At 41.6% G+C, this 24,005-nt stretch overlaps 1 protein-coding gene and 1 pseudogene across 5 annotated transcripts in view; both read left to right on the top strand.

Annotated features, from left to right (window-relative positions):
• The window catches only part of NMNAT3 (nicotinamide nucleotide adenylyltransferase 3), a 114,344-nt gene extending 90,624 nt beyond the window's left edge, over positions 1-23,720 (top strand). For 3 of the 5 annotated variants that reach the window (XM_054552704.1, XM_054552703.1, XM_063722226.1), the window contains 3 exons: positions 4,687-4,870; positions 10,203-10,285; positions 22,513-23,720. In XM_054552704.1, coding sequence (XP_054408679.1) covers positions 4,687-4,870; positions 10,203-10,285; positions 22,513-22,895 — 650 coding nt within the window. In that variant the 3' untranslated portion in view covers positions 22,896-23,720. Of the gene's footprint in view, positions 1-4,686; positions 5,915-10,202; positions 10,286-22,512 lie in introns of those variants that run through there. The other 2 variants (XM_054552708.1, XM_063722227.1) reach the window with 2 other exon arrangements.
• LOC129058656 (tRNA-uridine aminocarboxypropyltransferase 1-like) lies at positions 53-2,611 on the top strand (annotated as a pseudogene).
• Positions 23,721-24,005: the final 285 nt, after the last annotated feature.

The following is a 24,005-nucleotide window of genomic DNA, read 5'->3' as shown; positions in this document are numbered from 1 at the left end:
TCGGGCTTGGGCGGAGCTGGAGACGCGTGGAGCTGTTCGAGGACTCGCAGTGCAAATATGATATGTGTTTTAGAAATAGCTGTTAAACTTTTGTTTGAATGAACAATGTCTCTCAATCCACCTATATTTCTCAAACGAAGTGAAGAAAATAATTCAAAATTTGTGGAAACAAAACAGTCACAAACTACTTCCATAGCTTCAGAAGATCCCCTTCAAAACTTATGTTTAGCATCTCAAGAAGTTCTTCAAAAAGCTCAGCAAAGTGGGAGATCATAATGTCTCAAATGTGGTAGTTCCAGAATGTTCTACTGCTATACATGTTACGTTCCAGTTGAAAATGTACCTATTGAACAGATTCCCTTGTGAAGCTTCCATTGAAGATTGACATCATTAAACATCCAAATGAAACAGATGGTAAAAGTACTGCTATACATGCAAAATTCTTAGCACCTGAATTTGTAAACATTTACACGTATTCTTGTATTCCAGAATAGGAAGAAAAGGACCATGAAGTTGCACTTGTTTTTCCTCAGTCTATCTCAATAAAAGATATTTGTTTTCATCTGCAAAAAAGGATTCAAAATAATGTTAGCAGCAAAAATGATGACCCTGACAAGCCATCTTTTAAACGCAAAAGAACTGAAGAACAAGAGTTCTGTGATTTGAATGACAGCAAGTGCAAAGGCACAACACTGAAAAAAATTATATTTATAGATAGCACCTGGAACCAAACAAACAAAATATTCACTGATGAGCGACTTCAAGGTAAAAAAAAATACTTTTTTGGACTGCTCCTCTCTCAGACTTATTTTGAAAAAACTTCAAACTTACAGATAATTTGAAAGAATAGTTGCATTGAATACCTATATATTTTGCCGCATTTACTTTATTTCTCTATTTCTCTTTATTATATATGTGAGTGTGTATTTATATATTATATATATTTTTCGTTGACCAATTGAAAGTAAGTTTCAGGCTTTGTAACACTTCACCCTTAAATATTAAGTGTACATTTTCCTTTTTTTTTTTTTTTTGAGACAGTCCCACTCTGTTGCCCAGGCTGGAGTGCAATGGTGCAGTCTTGACTCACTGCAACCTCCTCCTCCTGGGTTCAAGTGATCCACCCACCTCAGCCTCCCAAGTAGCTGGGATTACAGGTGCCCACCACCACACCTGCCTAAATTTTGTATTTTTAGTAGCGACAGGGATTCACCACGTTGGCCAGGCTGGTCTCAAATTCCTGACCTCAGGTGATCCTCCTGCCTTGGCCTCCCGAAGTGCTGGGATTACAGGCGTGAGCTACCACATCCGGCCTAAGTGTACATTTTCTAAGAATAAGAATATTCTCTTATATTAATAAAGAATGACATCTCTTTTTTAAACACCCTAATGGTGAACACATTTACTAAGAAGTTAGATCTTCTCTTTTGTTTTTTGCCTTACATGGTTTTTTTTGTTTTTGTTTTTGTTTTTTTGAGAGGGAGTCTTGCTCTGTTGCCTAGGCTTGCAGTGGCGTAGTCTCAGCTCACTGCAACTTCTGCCTCCTGGGGTCAGGCGATTCTCCTGCCTCAGCCTTGCTAGTATCTGGGATTACAGGCACATACCACCATTCCCAGCTAATTTTTTTGTATTTTCATAGAGACAGGTTTCACCATGTTGGCCAGGCTGGTTTCAAACTCCTGACCTCAGGTGATCCACCCACCCCGGCCTCCCAAAGTGCTGGGATTACAGGCATGAGCCACCGCACCCAGCCTGCCTTACAGTTTTTAAAAATAACTTTATTGAGGAAGAATTAACATATAGTAAACTACATATGTTTCAAGAGTATTAAAGTTTTCTCATATGTGTACAGCCATGAGACCATCACTACAAGTTAGAAAATGAACCTATCCATTCCCTGCCAAAGTTTCTGCCTGACTTTTATGATCTTTCTCATCCAGCTTTCCCCACAGCACACTTCCACACTCTCCAACCCCATCTCTAATCAATGATCTCTATCTAATCATTATAGATTAGGTGCATTTTCTGGAATATTATATAAATTGAATCATATAGTATGTACTCTTTTCCTTTTTTTGGTTTGGCTTTCTCACACAAAATAAATAACTTGACACTCATTTTTGTTGTAGCATATATCCATAGGTCATACATTTATTGCCAAGTAGTATTTCGTTGTATGGATATGCTACAATTAGTGTTATCTGTTTATCTGTTGATGGACATTTACACTGGTTGTTTCCCATTTTCTACTATTTCAAATAAAGTTGCTATGACACTTGTGTTAAAAAAAAAAAAAGATGTTCTCCTGTATAATAAATACAGTACCATTATCACTCGTAAGAAAATTAATGAAGATTACATAATATCATCTAATATACTGTCCATATTCAAATTTCCCTAATTGACCCAAAAATACCTTTTGTAGCTTCTCCCCATATAGCATTTAAACTCATCACAATTTGGTTATTATGTATCTTTAGTCTCTTTTAATCTAGAGTAGTCCTGTTTTTGTTTTTCATGACTTAGACTTTTGTGAAGAGGACAGGTCAATTGTCTGAATGTTTCATTGTGATTAGTTCCAGTCTAAATATGTTGGCTAGGATACTTACAGGTAAGGATAAATCCAGAGTTGTCTATGTCTAGTTTATATCTATCATTTGGGTATAATTATTAATAACATGTAATTTCACTCTCAGAAATGAACCTTTTAGCTGATAAATTGCATGGTTAACCAATTCATAGGTGAATTCATACTTTATTGTTGTATCAAATTAGGATGCACATAATGCAAATTGTTTTATTATTTGTGATAACTTTCATCACTTGATTAAAGTGGTGATTGCCAAAAAAAAAAAAGATATCATAACGAGCTTTATGCCAGTAAATTTCAAATTTTAGATATGATGAACAAAATCCTGGAAAATGTAAGTTGCCAAAATCATAATGAAGAAGTGAAATTCTGAATTATAATCATTAAGAAAATTAAATCAGTAGTCAAAAACTTGACTACTGAGTCTACTCCCACTCAGGATGAGGCACTGGAGATATTTAGCACCTGCCTGAATTCAGGCTGCCAGGTGGCAAGCGTCTGTCTGTATGTGCAACACCACTGCTCTCTCTTACCAGGTAAGCTCTCTCTTACCAGGAATGTACCAGGTTATCCAGGGTGTCATCTCTCCTGTCAGTGACAACACAAATTAAACTCTAGCCTCACAAAACTTCACTGGTGAGTTCTACAAAACACTTAACAACAACAACAAAAAATGTTATTTCAGGCTGGGCATGGTGGCTCACGCCTGTAATCCCAGCACTTTGAGAGGCCAAGATGGATGGATCACTTGAGGTCAGGAGTTGGAGACCAGCCTAGCCAACATGGCAAAACCCTGTATCTACTAAAAATTAAAAAATTGGTCAGGCATGGTGGCGCATGCCTGTAGTCGCAGCTACTCGGGAGGCTGAGGCAGGAGAATTGCTTGAACCCAGGAGGTGGAGGTTGCAGTGAGCTGAGATCGCACCACTGCACTCCAGCCTGAGTGACAGAGCAAGACTCTGTCTCAAAAAGAAAGTTATTTCAGTCCTAACACACAAGATCTCTTACAGCATAGAAAAAGAGAGAACTCTCCAACACTTTTTATGAGGCTAGCATAACCTTGATACCAAAACCTGATTAGGACAGTGAGAGAAAGGAAAATTATAGACCTGTCTTACTACCTAAAAAACAAATTAGCAAAGTGAATCCACCAATACACAAGAAAGGTAATATGTCTTGGCCAAATAGGGCTTATCTCAGGAATGCAGTGTTAGTTTAGGATTAGAAAATTAATCAATGCAATTTACTATATTAACTGAGTAAAGGAGAATAAAATCACACAATCAAGAGTTGCAGAAAAATGATTTAATAAAATTCAACATTCATTTATGGCAGGCACTCTTAAACTAGGAATAACAGGGATGTCTCAAAATAACATATTTGTCAAGATAGACTAGGCTAGCTGCAATAATAAATCCTCCAGTTTTAGGAGCTTAACACACGAAAATTTATCTCTCCCCAGATGAATCCCATGTGGTTTAGACGATCTATAGGGCAGTTATCATTGTTAGTGAGCACAGTCCGTGTGTATTTCAAAGTACACTTTCCCATTCCATCAGCAGCACGTTCCTCCCAGGTCAGTGGTGGCCTGTGCAGTCCATCTACAGCCAATACCCACCAAACCCTGGTTCATGCTAAAATCCCATCCCTTTGTCCTTCATCCTCAAAATCCCCATTTGGGCTAAGAAACTAAATGTAATTTTCATCCTCACATAGAGGGCAAAAATAGTGCCCCTGTTAATTCCTATAGAAGGGGGAGTCAAGCTGTTCCTCAACTATATCCTGATCCTAACTGTCCACACTGCTGTATGGGACCCTTGCCTGAGCTCCACCCTCACAGCCTTTGTCTCAGCAGAGAAGCCTTTCTCTCAGTGCTACCTGGGTTGTAGAAGACTCTAGAGGAGAAGCACATGTTCACTAAGGTAGTGCCTTTACCCTTTTCTAAGGGAGCTACCCTTTCTCCCCCATGAGAGAATGCCAGAGTCTACTCCCACTCAGGATGAAGCACTGGAGATATTTAGCACCTGCCTGAATTCAGGCTGCCAGGTGGCGAGCATCTGTCTGTATGTGCAACACCACTGCTCTCTCTTACCTAGGAATGTACCAGGTCATCCGGGGTATCATCTCTCCTGTCAACGACAACTATGGGAAGAAAGACCTCGCAGCTTCTCATCACCGAGTGGCCATGGCCCGGCTGGCCCTGCAGACATCCGATTGGATCCGGGTGGACCCCTGGGAGAGTGAGCAGGCACAGTGGATGGAGACAGTGAAGGTGCTGAGGTAATGGTAGTCACTCTCCTGTGTGATGACCAGGAGCCACGGGAGATGTCTGCAGAGCCTGCAGGGTAAAAGGTAGGGCAGATTGTGGGGCTGGGTTTCTGCCAGGCCTTCTCAGCAAATATCCAAGAAGCAGTTTCTACTTAGCAGGAGAGAGATCAACAGATTCACATTCTCAGAGAGGTCCCTGAGCAGAAAAATTACAAAACACTGTACTTTCAAATGCACTTTGTGGAAACACCCAACCTTATTTCAGACGACTGTAGCACTGGGGTCTAGCGCCACCACTTAGTAGCTGTGTGACTTTGAGCAAGTGATTTGAAGTCTCTGAGACATATTTCTCCCTTGCAAAATGGAGACAACAAAACCTAATGAGGATTTTTTATACGTAAATAACTTTCCTGACCCAGAACTACATAATAATATTCAGTAGGTGGGACCTTTTGTTATTTTTATCATTGTCTAAGTTGAAAACTACATCTATAGAATAAGCTGTCTTTTTTAATTGTACAATTCCTGGGTTCTGTAAACCCAGACTTTTATGTGAAATAGAAAAAAAGACTAGAAATCTAGAAACAGTTACTCTGGATTATTTTTTCTTCTGGAATTTCTATTTGTATTCAGCATAAGTAATAAAACTGCTTAAAACCCCAAGCCAGCCCTGCACGTTAGGGCAGTGGGTCACTAGCTTGTGTCTGCAGACTTTAAGGGGGAATTGCCAGAGAAGCAGGAAGTCCCACCTCTCCTGGCTGTTGGGATTGTGAGGACGGCCTGCCTCATCACTAATGACAACCAGCTCTGCTGGAAGGGATTGCAAATTGCTGTGTCTTTTGTCTATTTAGAACCACTAGGATGGGCAGGAAATGGGAGGCACAAGGGACAAGGTGGAATGATTGACAGGCCTGTTCATAATGTGTTTTAGTTTTCATTTTTAACTTGTCTTCAAAATCACTTGGGAGAAAAAGGTTTACCTTTTTAGTAGAGGTAAGCATTTAGTTTTTATATCCTGGTTCTTATTACTTACCTTTACTGCGGAAAGAACCAGCCAGAAGCATTCAGCGGTTACAGTGTTGCTTCAGAACCTGTTGCCAAATTAAAAGGAGAGCCATTATAAAATAATTGTTATGATACATGCTCTTCTTTATTTTTTTTAACGACCCATTAGTATAAACAAAGACCCATATACTGAAAATTATATAAGGATTAAATTGACACCTAGATCATCCTTTTAGAATGAGTCATGCAGTCATTTCTCATTTATCTAGGCTAAGAGAGGGGGAATAGAAGCAAGAGAATAGATCATCCAACAAGTAATTTAGCTTTAATATGTAGGCAGAAACAGACGCTTTCTCCTCCACCCAGTGAGAAGCACTGTAGCCTAGGACACAGGTTTTAGAGCCAAATTTACTAGCTGAATTACTTGATATAAGTGATTTAGCCTCCCTGAGTCTCAATTTCTCACCTAATAAAATGGAAATGACATCACCCACTTCACTAGGATTCCATATGAATTAAATGAGATGATGTAGGCAAAACACCTGGTTTACGGTAGGTACTTAATAATGTTAGCTACCTTCCCTGAATCCCTAATGCTGGCCCATAATTTGTCCTCAAAACAGATAAGCCATTCATGGATAAATAGGAGTTGACCATAGTATTATTTATGATTACTTGTGCTTCTGCTGCAAAATACAGGAGTAAGCTAAGATTGTACTGAACGCATTCGTTTTCTTTTTAATTTTTTTTTTTTTTTTTGAGATAGGGTCTCAAAAAAAGCTCCGTGGTGATTCCAATACATGGCTAGCCCACCACTTCAGCTGCCAAGTTTATTAATTAAGCTCCGTCACCCAGGCTGAAGTGCAGTAGCGCGATCTCGGCTCACTGCAACCACCACCTCCTGGGTTCAAGCAATTCTCCTGCCTCAGCCTCCCAATTAGCTGGGATTACAGGCACACACCACCATGCCCAGCTAATTTTTTGTATTTTTAGTAGAGACGGGGGTTCACCATGTTGGCCAGGCTGGTCTCCAACTCCGACCTCAGGTGATCCACCTACCTCAGCCTCCCAAAGTGCTGGGATTACAGGCATGAGCCACCACACCCAGCCTCTTTTTAATTTTTTTTTAAATATCTCCTTTATTCCTGTGTTGCTCAGTGTTGGCTTGCACACTGGACTCACCCAGCGAGCTTTTAAAAGTACCCATGTCATTGGTCTGGGTTGGGGCATCAGGATTTTTAAAAGCTACCTGGTGATTCTAATATATGGCTAGCTCACAGCTTCAGCTGCCAAGTATATGAATTAAGCTTATGATCAGTACCAAGATGCATCCAAACCAGTGGTCTCAACTCTGGCTGCAGAAATCACTTAATAAGCTTTTGTAAATGCTCACCTCCTCCCACCCACCCCAGAGATTTTGATTTGTCAGGGGTGGGCTCTAAACATTGATATTTTCATAAAGGTTCCCATATGTATTTTGTGCAACCAAAATTGAGAATCACTGTTACAGTCAACACAGTTTTATCAAATGCTGATTAAGATTTTTAAAATTATTATTTAAGTTTCATCTCCAAAATGTACCAATTGCATTTGTGTTTGATTACTAACACTTTCCAAAAATTATCAAAATCAAGGTTTTTTAAGACTGAAAATCCAGTTATAATTGTAAAGTCAGGTGGTTTTAGAAGCATGGTAGAAATCCACCCCATCTTTTGCTCCATTTAGTGTCCTCTTGATAAAGTCCATAGTGAATCTGCATCATAGTGACATAGTTACAAACATCTCTATAATGTAAATTCACTGTGGAGCTTATTGAGGATTCCTTCTTTCCCTATAAGATTCTTTATTTTTATTCTAATTTTTTAAATCTAGGTCAACTTCCATGCCTTTAGGACACTTGAAAACATATTTCACTCACCTTTTCCTTGTGTTGTGGGCAAGGCCTTAGTCACATGCCTCTTAATGTAATCCATCATCGTCATCGTCATCATCACCCTTTCATGCCCCCTGTTTGCAGACATGATCTTGTGTCGTCCTCATTTTACAGATAAAGAAACTGAGGCTCAGAGGCTACGTTAATCACAGTCACATACAAATAAACAGGACGTGGAGCTCCCATCTGTGGAGCTCTGAAGCCATGCTTATGGCCATCTTCAAAACAGGGATCTGCAGGCTGGGAACATGATGTGTGGCTGGCTTTACACCTGCCACAGTTACCCTCCAAACTTTCCTGAAGACCAGTGGGGCTTCTGAGGATACCAAGAACATGCCCCCAGGGTCAGTCCACAGGCCCAAGGTACCACTCAGGCAGGCAGCAAGAAGCAGTAATGGCCATGCCCCATGGAGGCACAGTGGAAGTCCCTGGCAAATGCATGTTGTATTGAAAGTATTTCCACAACAAAGTTCAGAGATCCAGCTAATATTCAAAGTAGGGTCAATCTGAACTAGGACCTTCAAGGTAAGTAAAATGAGAATCACCACCACCTTTTACTGATCACCCTCTATGTGTGCCAAGCTCTTTCATGTATATCTAGTAAGCTCAGCAACTCCAAGAGGTAGGTGGGTTTAGCCTTATTTTATATATGAGGACATGGAGATTCAGAAAGGGTCGTAAAATACTTCAAGTCCTACAGTTAGAAAGTGGAGGTGAGACTCAATCTACTTCAGTCTGATGTGAGAGCCCATACCAATCCAAGGGTGAATCCTCAGAAATAAAGTTTACCAAAATCAAAGCAGTAAAACAATAATGAAAACACTGAGTCCAGCCAGGCTCTAAGAAGACTCTGCTGAGTCTCTGAGATAATCTAGAAGGGCTTTGAACCAGGTTAAATGTATTCATTCATCCACTCCTTCCATCATTCCTGAATTCAGCAGACTTAAAGAGCATTTTCATGGGGGCTAGAAATATAAAGATGAATTCAGTGGGGTCCCTGTTCACAATCTGGTGGGAAGATAGACTAAGAGTAATGATAATAACAGCTAACACTTATTGGGCTCTTTCTGTGTATGGGCTGGTGCTAAGCGTTTCAATTAATCCTCACAACAGCTCTCTCTAGATAAGCAAACTAGAGAGACACCAAGACTCCAGAGCCACTAGTTAGAGCCAGAATTCCAACCCAGTCTAATCCTAGAACTTAACTCTGAGCCGCCTCCCAATTATAATCAGCAGCAGGCCACTTCCCCAGCATTTGGCAAGGTAGAAGCACTTTTTCATTCATGATCTTGTGATACTCAGTGTAGATAAGGCCAGCATTAACTTTCATGACCAGTTTACAGATAAGGTCCACGTGGCTCTAAGAGTATCAATGCTACAGGGTGTCAGGGTCATTCAAGCAAAAAAGCCTGAACTTAAACCCACCCACTCTGGCTGAAAAGCATATGCTTTTCCCACCAGGCACTACTGCCCCCTAAATACAGTTCTAGTAAATGCATAATACAAAAAGTGGAAGTTGGAAGATCAAATTGATACAAGAAGGGGTGTATAATGGTTGCCTGTGTTTGACAAAAGCATATATAAGTATCTCATGATTTGCAGAAGATAGATTGCTAAAGAAGGCAGGCATGCCAAATTTGTGAAAGTCTAATCATATTTGAAATGCCCAATGCACTTTGTGTGTATTAACCCCTTTAATCTTCATAACCACCCATCAGAGGCGGACACTGTCATAATTCCTCACTGGCAGATGCAGCACCATCCACATAGAGACTTGAAATCACCCACCCAGGGTCACACAGCCAGCTGGTGGAGGAGCTGAGATTCAACCCAGGCCACCTGGCTGCAAGCCCTGGCTCTTGGCCGTCACCCTATTGCCTTCTAAAGTACTAGTTCCTAATGAGAGCAGGCAGCTTTTCTGGGAGCTAGCTGTGGGCCATGCACTGTGCCAGTGCTTCATGTGCATGGCTCATTCACTTTCACAAGAGCCTAAAAGTAGGTGTTATTATCCCTGCTTCTCAAATGAAAATGTGTCTTGAATTCAAGTCTGTCTGATTCTAATAGCCCATGTCCTTAACCCCTACTCAGCAGTGACTCCTTTTTTTTTTTTTTTGAGAAATATTGAAGAAAATGTTAAAAGAATAGAAATGTACTAATTTCCCTGCCTTCACCCATGTCACATGGAAAGTAGTGGACTGTCTTCGACAGGACTCTCCATGAAGACCTACATGGCTTTCTGTCCCAGCACCTGGCAATGCCTGCCACAGAGTAGGCCCTCGACAGATATTTGTGGAATGAGTGAACTAAAGTAAATAAAAAGCAGGTTGAGACAAAATCTGAAAATCCCTGGGTGGCTTTGAGGGCTGGAGGACAGACATACCCTGAGCCCATATGTTTACAACGCAGGCATCATCACAGCGAACTGCTCAGATCTCCACCCCAGATGGAAGGCCCAGACCGTGGCAAGGCACTCTCCCTGACCCCTGCAGGTGGGTGCTGACCCTCTTGTCTGTAAGAGAATGAGATGTCAGGGATTCTGTGAGAACCGAAGGGGGTAGGGGTGGTCACAGCTGCAGAGGACTTGAGTCCAACCCTCTGGGCACAGATAAGGAGTTTAAGGCCTGCCTGGTTGGGATGTCACTTCTGAGGTTGAAGTTCAGATTAGACAATCTGCTACCACCCCCTGTAAATTGCTCTGCTAGTTTGGGATTTTTTGCCCCAAAGAAGTTTACCTGCCCTTGTGACTTGTTCTAATGACATGGATTATAGTCAGGGTCACACAGGGATAAACTGATGAGTGCTGCTGGGTTTCTTTTAAAAGCCTTAGCCTTTTTGAATGTAAAATATGCCATTATAAAACTTGAACAAAGAGACTAAGACTTTATTTATAGCAGAATTACTCAATGGTTCACTCAAAAGAGGAAACCTATTTTTAAGGGAATTTAAAGTTGGTTTGGATTATCCTCTTAATTTGTAAGCCTAGATGTGTAAGCCAGGAAGTGTTGTCATTTCCTGGTGTTTGATAAAAACTTATTGGCTGTGATTTCACAGTATGAGCTGCCCTGGTGTCAGGGGCAAAATGCATAACGCTCTCATGCAAATAAGCAGAAGCATCATGCAGTGGTGGGCATGCAGATTCCAGCAGGTCATCTGCAGAATTTCCTACGGCAGCATCTCCTGACTTTGGTTGGTGGAACACTGCTTCCAGAATAGAAGAGTTTAGGAATGCCAAGGTTTAGCACACCTAATGTGTTTCTCTACTGAAGGACTTTTTAGAGCCTTTACTATGTCCATGTGCATTGTGATTCTACAAGAAAGAGAAATACCTTGCAGTCATTCTTACCACTTTTTTAAGTATGGAACTCTTTGTTTAATATCTGTTAGTATTTTTCAGAACTAGTGCTTCCTAGAGCAAGATTGGGAAACATTCTTCTAAAAAGACTTGGAAATGCTACCAGACCCTAAAGGTGCCATGCAACAGTCCCCAAATGCTGGCCAAAGGATCCCTCACAGCAGTATCCCCTATGCGGCTTGTTAAAAGCACTAATTCCCAGGTGTCTTCCCAGACCTTCTGAGTGGGAGTAGAGCCCAGGAATCTGGATATTTAATAAGCACTCTAAGGATTTGCTTTACAGCCAGTCTGGGGGACTGTGCATGAGAGTAAGAATCTAAGAAGGAGTTACAGTACCTCCTACATAATCAACTTATATAATGTTTATTGTATTCCTCTGGTCTTTCTGTCTGCCTGTTGTCTCCATTACCTGCATGGGCTCCTTCCCACCCACCCCCATAAGCACAGTGCCCAGTATTCATTATCAGCCTCTCCCTTCTTTCTGCATCATCTCTGGCTCAGCAGGCATTCTTAAAAGGATTCTACAGACACTTTTTGAGCACCTCACTGGAACAGACTCTGGGCTCAGGCTGAGAACAGAGACAGCCAGCCCCAGCCCCTACCTCAAGCTGGAGACAGGGTATGAATGGAGGTGAGTCCAGGCATGAATTAGGAAGGCTGCATGGAGGAGGGGGCACCTGCACTGAGACGTGCAGGATGACTGGATTATTGAGGTTGGAGACATTTCTGGGCCAAGGGGCAGGGTAAGGAAACACAAGGGCGGGAGACAGAGTAAGTGTGAGGCACTCCATGCCACTAGGGCAGACTGGAGCCTCCAGTGAGAGGCAGGGGCAGCCAGAGTGACTCAGAAGGGACAACACACTGAGGCTCCCATCCTCTCACACTTCACCTCTCTGCATATGCTTCCAGAATCCCTGTCTCAGCTTTTTGCCTGGCCTGCCCCTCCTTCCTCTTAATTCTTGGTTTCCCTATTGAAAACCTATCTGTCTGTGAGGCCCAGTTCAGAATTCATCTTCCCTGTGGAACCAGCCCCAGCTGCTCTCATTAATATGAGCTCTCTCCCTCTGCCAAAGCCCACTCCAGGTTCTTTCCAGAATCATTTTTCTAGGGGCTACCAACTTAATCTGCTTGGTCCTATATTGTTGAGGGCCTGTTTCTCTCTATTCAGACCCTAAATCCCACTCATCTGGTTCTATTCTAAAGTAACTATTTTAAAAAAAGGAAGTTTACATGAAATGAAAACGATGTTTTGAAGATGGCCAAATAGGAACAGCTCCGGTCTACAGCTCCCAGCGAGAGTGATGCAGAAGATGGCTGATTTCTGCATTTCCAACTGAGGTACCAGGTTCATCTCACTGGGGAGTGCCAGAGAGTAGGTGCAGGACAGTGGGTGCAGCGTACCATGCGCGAGCCAAAGCAGAGCGAGGGATGGCCTCACCCAGGAAGCACAAGGGGTCAGGGAATTCCCTTTCCTAGTCAAAGAAAGGGGTGACAGACGGCACCTGGAAATTCGGGTGACTCCCACCCTAATACTGCGCTTTTCCAACGGGCTTAAAAAATGGCACACCAGGAGATTATGTCCCGCACCTGGCTCAAAGGGTCCTATGCCCACGGAGTCTCGCTCATTGCTAGCACAGCAGTCCGAGATCAAACTGCAAGGTGGCAGCGAGGCTGGGGGAGGGGCGCCTGCCATTGCCGAGTTAGTTGTTTGATTAGGTAAACAAAGCGTCCGGGAAGCTCCAACTGGGTGGAGCCCACCACAGCTCAAGGAGGCCTGCCTGCCTCTGTAGGCTCCACCTCTGGGGGCAGGGCACAGACAAACAAAAAGACAGCAGTAACCTCTGCAGACTTAAATGTCCCTCTCTGACAGCTTTGAAGAGAGTAGTGGTTCTCCCAGCATGCAGCTTGAGATCTGAGAACGGGCAGACTGCCTCCTCAAGTAGGTCCCTGACCCCCGAGTAGCCTAACTGGGAAGCACCCCCGAGTAGGGGTGGACTGACACCTCACAAGGCCCGGTACTCCTCTGAGACAAAACTTCCAGAGGAACGATCAGGCAGCAGCATCTGCAGTTCACCAATATCTGCTGTTCTGCAGCCACCGCTGCTGATACCCAGGCAAACAGGGTCTGGAGTGGACCTCTAGCAAACTCCAACAGACCTGAAGCTGAGGGTCCTGTCTGTTAGAAAGAAAACTAACAAACAGAAAGGACATCTACACCAAAAACCCATCTGTACGTCACCATCATCCAAGACCAAAGGTAGATAAAACCACAAAGATGGGAAAAAAACAGAGCAGAAAAACTGGAAACTCTAAAAATCAGAGCCCCTCTCCTCCTCCAAAGGAATGCAGCTCCTCACCAGCAATGGAACAAAGCTGGAAGGAGAATGACTTTGACGAGTTGAGAGAAGAAGGCTTCAGACGATCAAACTACTCCAAGCTACAGGAGGAAATTCAAACCAATGGCAAAGAAGTTAAAAGCTTTGAAAAAAAATTAGACAAATGGATAACTAGAATAACCAATGCAGAGAAGTCCTTAAAGGACCTGATGGAGCTGAAAACCAAGGCACGAGAGCTACCTGACGAATGCAGAAGCCTCAGTAGCCAATGCGATCAACTGGAAGAAAGGGTATCAGTGATGGAAGACGAAATGAATGAAATGAAGCAAGAAGAGAAGTTTAGAGAAAAAAGAATAAAAAGAAACAAACAAAGCCTCCAAGAAATATGGGACTATGTGAAAAGACCAAATCTACGTCTGATTGGTGTACCTGAAAGTGACAGGGAGAATGGAACCAAGTTGGAAAACACTCTGCAGGATATTATCCAGGAGAACTTCCCCAATCTAGCAAAGCAGGCCAACATTCAAATTCAGGAAATACAGAGAACGCCACAAAGATACTCCTCGAGAGGAGCAACTCCAACACACATAATTGTCAGATTCACCAAAGTTGAAATGAAGGAAAAAATGTTAAGGGCAGCCAGAGAGAAAGGTCGGGTTACCCACAAAGGGAAGCCCATCAGACTAACAGCTGATCTCTCAGCAGAAACTCTACAAGCCAGAAGAGAGTGGGGACCAATATTCAACATTCTTAAAGAAAAGAATTTTCAACCCAGAATCTCATATCCAGCCAAACTAAGCTTCATAAGTGGAGGAGAAATAAAATACTTTACAGACAAGCAAATGCTGAGAGATTTTGTCACCACCAGGCCTGCCCTAAAAGAGCTCCTGAAGGAAGCACTAAACATGGAAAGGAACAACCGGTACCAGCCACTGCAAAAACATGCCAAACTGTAAAGACCATCGAGGATACGAAGAAACTGCATCAACTAACAAGCAAAATAACAAGCTAACATCATAATGACAGGATCAAATTCACACATAACAATGTTAACCTTAAATGTAAATGGGCTAAATGCTCCAATTAAAAGACACAGACTGGCAAATTGGATAAAGAGTCAAGACCCATCAGTGTGCTGTATTCAGGAAACCCATCTCACGTGCAGAGACACACACAGGCTCAAAATAAAGGGATGGAGGAAGATCTACCAAGCAAATGGAAAACAAAAAAAGGCAGGGGTTGCAATCCTAGTCTCTGATAAAACAGACTTTAAACCAACAAAGATCAAAAGAGACAAAGAAGGCCATTACATCATGGTAAAGGGATCAATTCAACAAGAAGAGCTAACTATCCTAAATATATATACACCCAATACAGGAGCACCCAGATTCATAAAGCAAGTCCTTAGTGAACTACAAAGAGACTTAGACTCCCACACAATAATAATGGGAGACTTTAACACCCCACTGTCAACATTAGACAGATCAACGAGACAGAAAGTTAACAAGGATACCCGAGAATTGAACTCAGCTCTGCACCAAGCGGACCTAATAGACATCTACAGAACTCTCCACCCCAAATCAACAGAATATACATTCTTCTCAGCACCACACCACCCCTACTCCAAAATTGACCACATAGTTGGAAGTAAAGCACTCCTCAGCAAATGTAAAAGAATAGAAATTATAACAAACTGTCTCTCAGACCACAGTGCACTCAAACTAGAACTCAGGATTAAGAAACTCACTCAAAACTGCTCAACTACATGGAAACTGAACAACCTGCTCCTGAATGACTACTGGGTAAATAATGAAATGAAGGCAGAAATAAAGATGTTCTTTGAAACCAACAAGAACAAAGACACAACATACCAGAATCTCTAGGACACATTCAAAGCAGTGTGTAGAGGGAAATTTATAGCACTAAATGCCCACAAGAGAAAACAGGAAAGATCTAAAATTGACACCGTAACATCACAATTAAAAGAACTAGAAAAGCAAGAGCAAACACATTCAAAAGCTAGCAGAAGGCAAGAAATAACTAAGATCTGAGCAGAACTGAAGGAAATAGAGACACAAAAAACCCTTCAAAAAATTAATGAATCCAGGATCTGGTTTTTTGAAAAGATCAACAAAATTGATAGACCTCTAGCAAGACTAATAAAGAAGAAAAGAGAGAAGAATCAAATAGACGCAATAAAAAATGACAAAGGGGATATCACCACCGATCCCACAGAAATACAAACTACCATCAGAGAATACTATAAACACCTCTACGCAAATAAACTAGAAAATCCAGAAGAAATGGATAAATTCCTGGACACATACACCCTCCCAAGACTAAACCAGGAAGAAGTTGAATCTCTGAGTAGACCAATAACAGGCTCTGAAATTGAGGCAATAATCAATAGCTTACCAACCAAAAAAAGTCCAGGACCAGATGGATTCACAGCCGAATTCTACCAGAGGTACAAAGATGAGCTGGTACCATTCCTTCTGAAACTATTCCAATCAATAGAAAAAGAGGGAATCTTCCCTAACTCATTTTATGAGGCCAGCATCATCCTGATACCAAAGCCTGGCAGAGACACAATCAAAAAAGAGAATTTTAGACCAATATCCTTGATGAACATTAATGCAAAAATCCTCAATAAAATACTGGCAAACTGAATCCAGCAGCACATCAAAAAGCTTATCCACCATAATCAAGTGGGCTTCATCCCTGGGATGCAAGGCTGGTTCAACATACGCAAATCAATAAATGTAATCCAACATATAAACAGAACCAAATCTCAATAGATGTAGAAAAGGCCTTTGACAAAATTCAACAACCTTCATGATAAAAACTCTCAATAAATGAGGTATTGATGGGACGTATCTCAAAATAATTAGAGCTATCTATGACAAACCCACAGCCAATATCATACTGAATGGGCAAAAACTGGAAGCATTCCCTTTGAAAACGGGCACAAGACAGGGATGCCCTCTCTCACCACTCCTATTCAACATAGTGTTGGAAGTTCTGGCCAGGGCAATCAGGCAGGAGAAGGAAATAAAGGGTATTCAATTAAGAAAAGAGGAAGTCAAATTGTCCCTGTTTGCAGATGACATGAATTGTATATCTAGAAAACCCCATCATCTCAGCCCAAAATCTCCTCAAGCTGATAAGCAACTTCAGCAAAGTCTCAGGATACAAAATCAGTGTAGAAAAATCACAAGCATTCTTATACACCAATAACAGACAAACAGCCAAATCGTGAGTGAACTCCCATTCACAATTGCTTCAAAGAGAATAAAATACCTAGGAATCCAACTTACAAGGGATGTGAAGAACCTCTTCAAGGAGAACTACAAACCACTGCTCAATGAAATAAAAGAGGATACAAACAAATGGAAGAACATTCCATGCTCATGGGTAGGAAGAATCAATATCATGAAAATGGCCATATGGCCCAAGGTAATTTATAGATTCAATGCCATCCCCATCAAGCTACCAATGACTTTCTTCACAGAATTGGAAAAAACTACTTCAAAGTTCATATGGAACCAAAAAAGAGCCCGCATTGCCAAGTCAATCCTAAGCCAAAAGAACAAAGCTGGAGGCAACATGCTACCTGACTTCAAATTATACTACAAGGCTACAGTAACCAAAACACCATGGTACTGGTACCAAAACAGAGATATAGATCAATGGAACAGAACAGAGCCCTCAGAAATAATGCCGCATATCTAGAACTATTTGATCTTTGACAAACCTGACAAAAACAAGAAATGGGAAAGGATTCCCTATTTAATAAATGGTGCTGGGAAAACTAGCTAACCATATGTAGAAAGCTGAAACTGGATCCCTTCCTTACACCTTATACAAAAATTAATTCAAGATGGATTAAAGACTTAAATGTTAGACCTAAAACCATAAAAACCCTAGAAGAAAACCTAGGCAATATCATTCAGGACATAGGCATGGGCAAGGACTTCATATCTAAAACACCAAAAGCAATGGCAACAAAAGCCAAAATTGACAAATGTGATCTAATTAAACTAAAGAGCTTCTGCACAGCAAAAGAAACTACCATCAGAGTGAACAGGCAACCTACAGAATGGGAGAAAATTTTTGCAACCTACTCATCTGACAAAGGGCTAATATCCAGAATCTACAATGAACTCAAACAAATTTACAAGAAAAAAACAAACAACACCATCAACAAGTGGGCGAAGGATATGAACAGACACTTCTCAAAAGAAGACATTTATGCAGCCAAAAGACACATGAAAAAATGCTCATCATCACTGGCCATCAGAGAAATGCAAATCAAAACCACAATGAGATACCATCTCGCACCAGTTAGAATGGCGATCATTAAAAAGTCAGGAAACAACAGGTGCTGGAGAGGATGTGGAGAAATAGGAACACTTTCACACTGTTGGTGGGGCTGTAAACTAGTTCAACCATTGTGGAAGTCAGTGTGGCAATTCCTCAGGGATCTAGAACTAGAAATACCATTTGACCCAGCCATCCCATTACTGGGTACATACCCAAAGGAATATAAATCATGCTGCTATAAAGACATATGCACCCCTATGTTTATAGCGGCACTATTCACAAAAGCAAAGGCTTGGAACCAACCTAAATGTCCAACAACAATAGACTGGATTAAGAAAATGTGGCACATATACACCATGAAATACTATGCAGCCATCAGAAATGATGAGTTCATGTCCTTTGTAGGGACATGGATGAAACTGGAAACCATCATTCTCAGCAAACTATCACAAGGACAAAAAACCAAACACTGCATGTTCTCACTCATAGGTGGGAATTGAACAATAAGAACACATGGACACAGGAAGGGGAACATCACATACCAGGGACTGTTGTGGGGTGGGGGGAGGGGGAAGGGATAGCATTAGGAGATATACCTAATGCTAAATGAGGAGTTAATGGGTGCAGCACACCAACATGGCACATGTATACATATGTAAAAAACCGGCACGTTGTACATATGTACCCTAAAACTTAAAGTACAATAATAATAAAATTTTTTTAAAAAACTGTTTTTCAGTTTACCAAAATATATCAGGGACTTTAAAAATCTTTGCACTCTTTGCTTGATAAATTCCCATTCTAGGAATCTGGCTAAGGAAATAATTAGAGATTGGGACAAAGATTTATGCAGAAAGATGTTTATCACAACAGTTTTTACAATGGCAGGAAGTAAAAGCAATCTCAATTTTTAAATATAAAGGAAAGTATACATAAATTATACTGTATACATAGGATAAAGAAACTACATAAAAGGTTTTGATGATGTAGAGAAACACTTATGAAGGAAGTGGAAAAAAATCAGGATAAAATACTGCATATAATCTTAAGTATATAAAAATATGACTATACTTCCCATCTGTTTGCGTGTCTAAATAGAAAAGACTAAGGAAATACACTAAAAACTGATGATGTTTTGTAGAAAGCAGAATTATTATTGTTGTTGTTATTTCTGCTTTAAATACTTACATATTTTCCATACGTTCCATAATGAACACAGTTTGATGTTTGTAATTGGGGTAAAACGTAGAGCAATTAAAAACAGGAAGGTGGAATTTTTCTCAGCGTAAGTTTGGCTTTTGATGAGATGGCATGTGTGTTACTAGTGACATATTTCTAAAGGATCATTTTGTGTGCTGCGTATTTTATTGGTGTGCTGTTATACTCTGGGGTTGCAAATTACATGATGAGCTCAGCAATTTCTGGCTGCCAGAGCCTTGCTTTGCCCATCACTTCTGTGATTTGCAGGCCTCCGTGGGCTCACCCAGAGTCATATGGATTCCTACATTCTGGGCTGCTTGGGTGTGACACTTTGGGATGGATGATGCCTTCAGTTCTTTAACAGCTGACTCTGTCTGTCTTTTGTGAAGGTGGCGCCCGCCCATGGCTGATGGAACCGAGCACAGCTCAGCCACATTCAGAGGATTCCCTCTCCCAACAGAGCAGGCCCTTTATCTGTTTCCGTTTAATACTGAATGTTCCAAGGTGGCCTTGTATGGTAAATTTAGGTGCTGCCTGTCAGATGCTTCATCTCTCGTGTCCTGTTTAGACCCAGAAGTCCCACATTTCTGAATGTGTCTGTGAGGTACTGTGACAGACATCACTGTTGGTGGCAGTGTTCACATGCTGCGCCAGACAGGAAATTTACATTGCATTCTCTCCATCACTCAATTCCCATAACTTCCAAAGAAAGCTTTACTATCCCCATTTTATGGCTGAAGAAACAGGCCCATAGGCTAAGTAATTTTCCTGAGGGTACCAGCAGATTTAAAGTTGAACCCAGAGCTGACTGACCTCAAGATTGGTGTTCTTTGATCTCACAGACTTAGGACAACCAAACTTTCAAAGATCCTAGTGGCACTTCCCTCACAGTCTATGTAAATTTCAGCTTTATCTGCCTTTCAAAGCCCTTAGCTACTCAAAGGTAGAGCACACTGCCCCCAAAATGCCCATGGATATCCCGTTTGTTTATGTATCTGTATCACTGTTAGAAGAAATCATATTGATTTCTTTATACTACACCCTGGAGTTACATACTTAGGAGTTGGATAGAGTCACTCAGTCTAAAAATTTTGTAACAGTGTTGTAAATGGATTTGGAAGAGATGTGTGAATGTGTTTGTGAGCCCTAAAGACAGGACTGCCAGGAATTAGAGGTCTGAGGCCCATGTTGCCCGAGAAGTGATCTATCACATGGTATTGTTGTCATGGAATAACAGGCACCACCAGCCTCACAGACATGCCTTTGATTTGGGGGGCAGGGGAGGTGTGGGCACTTGTTCCTTCTAGGCAAGGCTCAAAGTGAATAGTATTCCTTACTGTCATTGTTAATGAATCAAACAGTACCCAATATTGAAACTGACATGCAGAAATTGTCCCCACAGAAAAATCTATTGTAAAAAGAAGGTGGTATCTTCTCTGTTCTCTGACCTGTAGGAAGAGAGAGGGTGTGTCCCAGGTCCCAGCAGATCCTGGAATGAAATGCACATCATAGTACCTCCCCCATAGGAAGACCACATAAAACTACCTAATTGTTTGAAAGACCAAACACTGTTCTCCTTTATACTACACTGGTTGGATAGATAAGAAATTGGAGTAAAACTTCACAGATGCAGAACCGTTCAAATATACATATATGTTGTGAGCAATGGGACCAGCCCAAATTACTGAAAAGTGTGAGTTACTGAATAATTGTTAAATGCAGTTTTATTGGTTTAAAAAGGCCAGACACTGGGAGATAATTCATAAATGTTGAGTGGGTGTTTCTATGAATACAGTGGTAGATAAATGAGTAAATGGATAAGTGAATGAATGAATAAATGAAGGGTAATATCCTCATTTTAAAGTTGAGATCACATGAGGTATTGAACGGCAGAACCAGAATTTGGGTGTAAGGTGTCTGGCTCTAGAGTCTTAGTTTGTAACCACTAAGAGTTCATACATGCATGAATGAAGGAATGTTTGAATATCATTTACTAGACCAGTATTATGCCGCTAGAGCATTTGAAAAGTGTGTTTCTGTGATTGCATATGTTGCTTTAAATGAGTCTAGAGCTCATCATCTCATGGATGGGGAAACTGATACCCAGAGAAAGAAAGGTCTTGGCTCTGGCCGCACAGCAGCCTGTGCCCAATTGAGGCCAGGACTCAGACTTCTCCATGACACCTCCAGTCTCTCACTTTCCATTCCACAGTTGCTCCAGTGCTTTTGTGTGAACTCATCTCTCTGGTCCACATTTCGATTCCTTCAAAGGTTCCACCTTAGAGGATCCTAAACTGACCATTTACACCAAGTTTTTCTCTAGTATGGTAGCCCTGGAGCCTCTCCTTACTGAGACTTTGTGGTGACTAACAGGTGCCAGTACTCTGGGACTCCAGTCTTTGCCATTTACTGAAGCTGGGATCAGCTTCTGGAAGAATCGGAGACCCTGCAGCTTGTTTCTAGCATAGACTTGGATTTCCTTTGCTGATTAGCTCACCAAGAGGGACACGGATAGTGCCAGGAAAATCAGTCTGGGACTGTAGGAAGGAGTCTGCATTATTCTCCAGTATAATGCAAGTACAGATTCCCACCAGCAGGCAGCAGCAGAACCCAGCAGTTACAAATGCCACACCTGGAGGATGGCTGCCTGGGTTTGACACCTGACTTCTCTGCCTAGCTGAGTGACCTCAGGCAAGTCACTTATCGCTCTCTGCCTCAGTTGCCCCCTCCATAAAATGGGCACAACAATACTCACCTCATAAATTGTTCTGGGGTGCATATGGTATTATACACATAAAGAGCTTAGTAGTAGTGCCCATAGTAATCTCCCAATAAATGTTATGTATTATTTCATTATCACAATTAGCATTCTGTTAGAACACATTCCAAAGGATTATCCACATTAAGCATTGTTCTAGAGCTTTGTTTTATTGGAAACTGCAATGAAAAGGCCACCAGCTGGAGTCTTAGAGACCTTTTGTTTATCCAAAGAGCCTTTATAATTAATCTTTATAGTGAGATTTTTACATAAAAGTGCCAGGTACTAGTTCCTAGTAACACAAGGGCTGAAATGGATTTCAAATAGGGCAGTGACTTGTCCAAGGCCCACGGCTTGTTGGTCTCAGAGCTTTCAGAACCTTACCTTCCATCAGAAGACACAGTACTGGGTACAACACAACCACCTTTAGAGCACTCTGCCTTGGTCCAAAGCAACCACAGACAGACTTCTGTTAGAACACTGAAAAAAAAGTATTCTTATTCCTTGGCACTTTTCCAATATTAAACAAAAGGTGTATTGATTAAATCATTACTTACAACTGTATTCCCTGAAATGGCTGCAGATTCATTTACATGCTTTTTCTTTTCAAGTCATGAACATGGAGACACTGAGTTCTCGATACGTTCCAAGAAAAGCATTTTGTGAGACTTTCCAACAGAATATGATGTTGTCTTTCCTGGCAGTGACCCTTCTGTAACTTTACTGGGTCCATCCTTGTTTTTGCAGCTGTGCCTGAGCTGAAGCTTCTCTGCGGGGCAGACGTCTTGAAGACCTTCCAGACCCCCAACCTCTGGAAGGATGCACACATCCAGGAAATAGCGGAGAAGTTTGGCTTGGTGTGCGTGGGCCGGGCAGGTCACGACCCAAAAGGTTACATCGCAGAATCTCCCATCCTACGGATGCACCAGCACAACATTCACCTGGCCAAGGAGCCTGTGCAGAATGAGATCAGTGCCACGTACATCAGGCGAGCCTTGGGCCAAGGGCAGAGCGTAAAGTACCTGATCCCCGATGCTGTCATCACCTACATCAAGGAGCATGGCCTCTACACCAAGGACAGTGCCTGGAAAGGCAAAAGCACCCAGAGCGCTGAGGGCAAGACAAGCTAGGGAGGGGGGACTCAGCACCCACACCTCCTCCAACAAGCTCCTGCTGGGGAGAGGGCTGTTAAGGTTTCTGTTTTACTTTGGTTTTTGCTTCTCCATTTTTCATTTGCTTTATTTCTACAGTGATTCTACTTCTGAGGAGTCTTCTGTCCCAGGAAGAGATACCTTCTTTGTGGGAGAGGAAAGGTCTAAATCACAAGGATAGACATTTATCAAAGAAGTTAAAATGGTGTGGCAGGTCATTAGGATTAGGCAGAATCTCTCAGAGCTGCTGGACAAGGAGGCCTACTTATTTTGTGTGGATGGTAATTATGGCGTGCACACTGAATGCAGTTCTGAGCATGGCAGGGGCCCCTGAGGGTCAGATCAGAATTGCCCACAATGCGTTTTTTAACTAGGACCAGGTGCAGCATGCTAGTCTTGATTGGAAAGATTTGACAGGATGCTAATTACTGAACAGTGGGTTTTGTCAATGCCCTTGTTTCAGAATATGAACTGAGGAGTCAAACAGTTGGAAACAGCACATTGCTGATTTACACTGGATCTTGCCTTACAAACAATTGTCTGCCTGCCTAACCAGCCTTTCATAAAATGTAAACAAAACTCTTCCTATGTAGTGATCCTCAAGCAATATTTTTGATACAGCAAGTGTCAAACTTGCTATAGTATAAAAGCCGGGGCTCCTGATTTCCAGGTTTCTAAAAAGGAACTGAGGTAAAACAGATGCCTGACTGTTTTAAAGGATCTTTTTTAACGTTTTATGACTGCCTGTCTGTTTGAATACTGGCAAAGGGATAAATAATAAATTGACATCAAAAAGTACTAATGAAAAATTTCTCTTTTTTCTTCCTTTGTTATATTATTAATGCCTGATGTACCAGCTGTTGCTCTTCTTTTTAGCTACTTCATGAAATTTGCTACTGTTCCAATTGAACTGGCATGCATTTAAAAGTTTGTGTTTCCAGGTAGTAGGAATGGAGGAAGCAATTGCTTTTCGGTGCCACACAAATGACCTTCTAAAAGAAAGCACTGGGCCGATAGCTCTTTTCAGGTAGGTCTCTGAAATATTAGAACAGGGGCCTCATGTGCATGTAGGATTTGTCATTCCGTTAC

Source organism: Pongo abelii, chromosome 2 (assembly GCF_028885655.2).
Source record: "Pongo abelii isolate AG06213 chromosome 2, NHGRI_mPonAbe1-v2.0_pri, whole genome shotgun sequence".
NCBI lineage: Eukaryota > Metazoa > Chordata > Mammalia > Primates > Hominidae > Pongo > Pongo abelii.
This window is presented reverse-complemented; position numbering and strand designations above follow the sequence as displayed.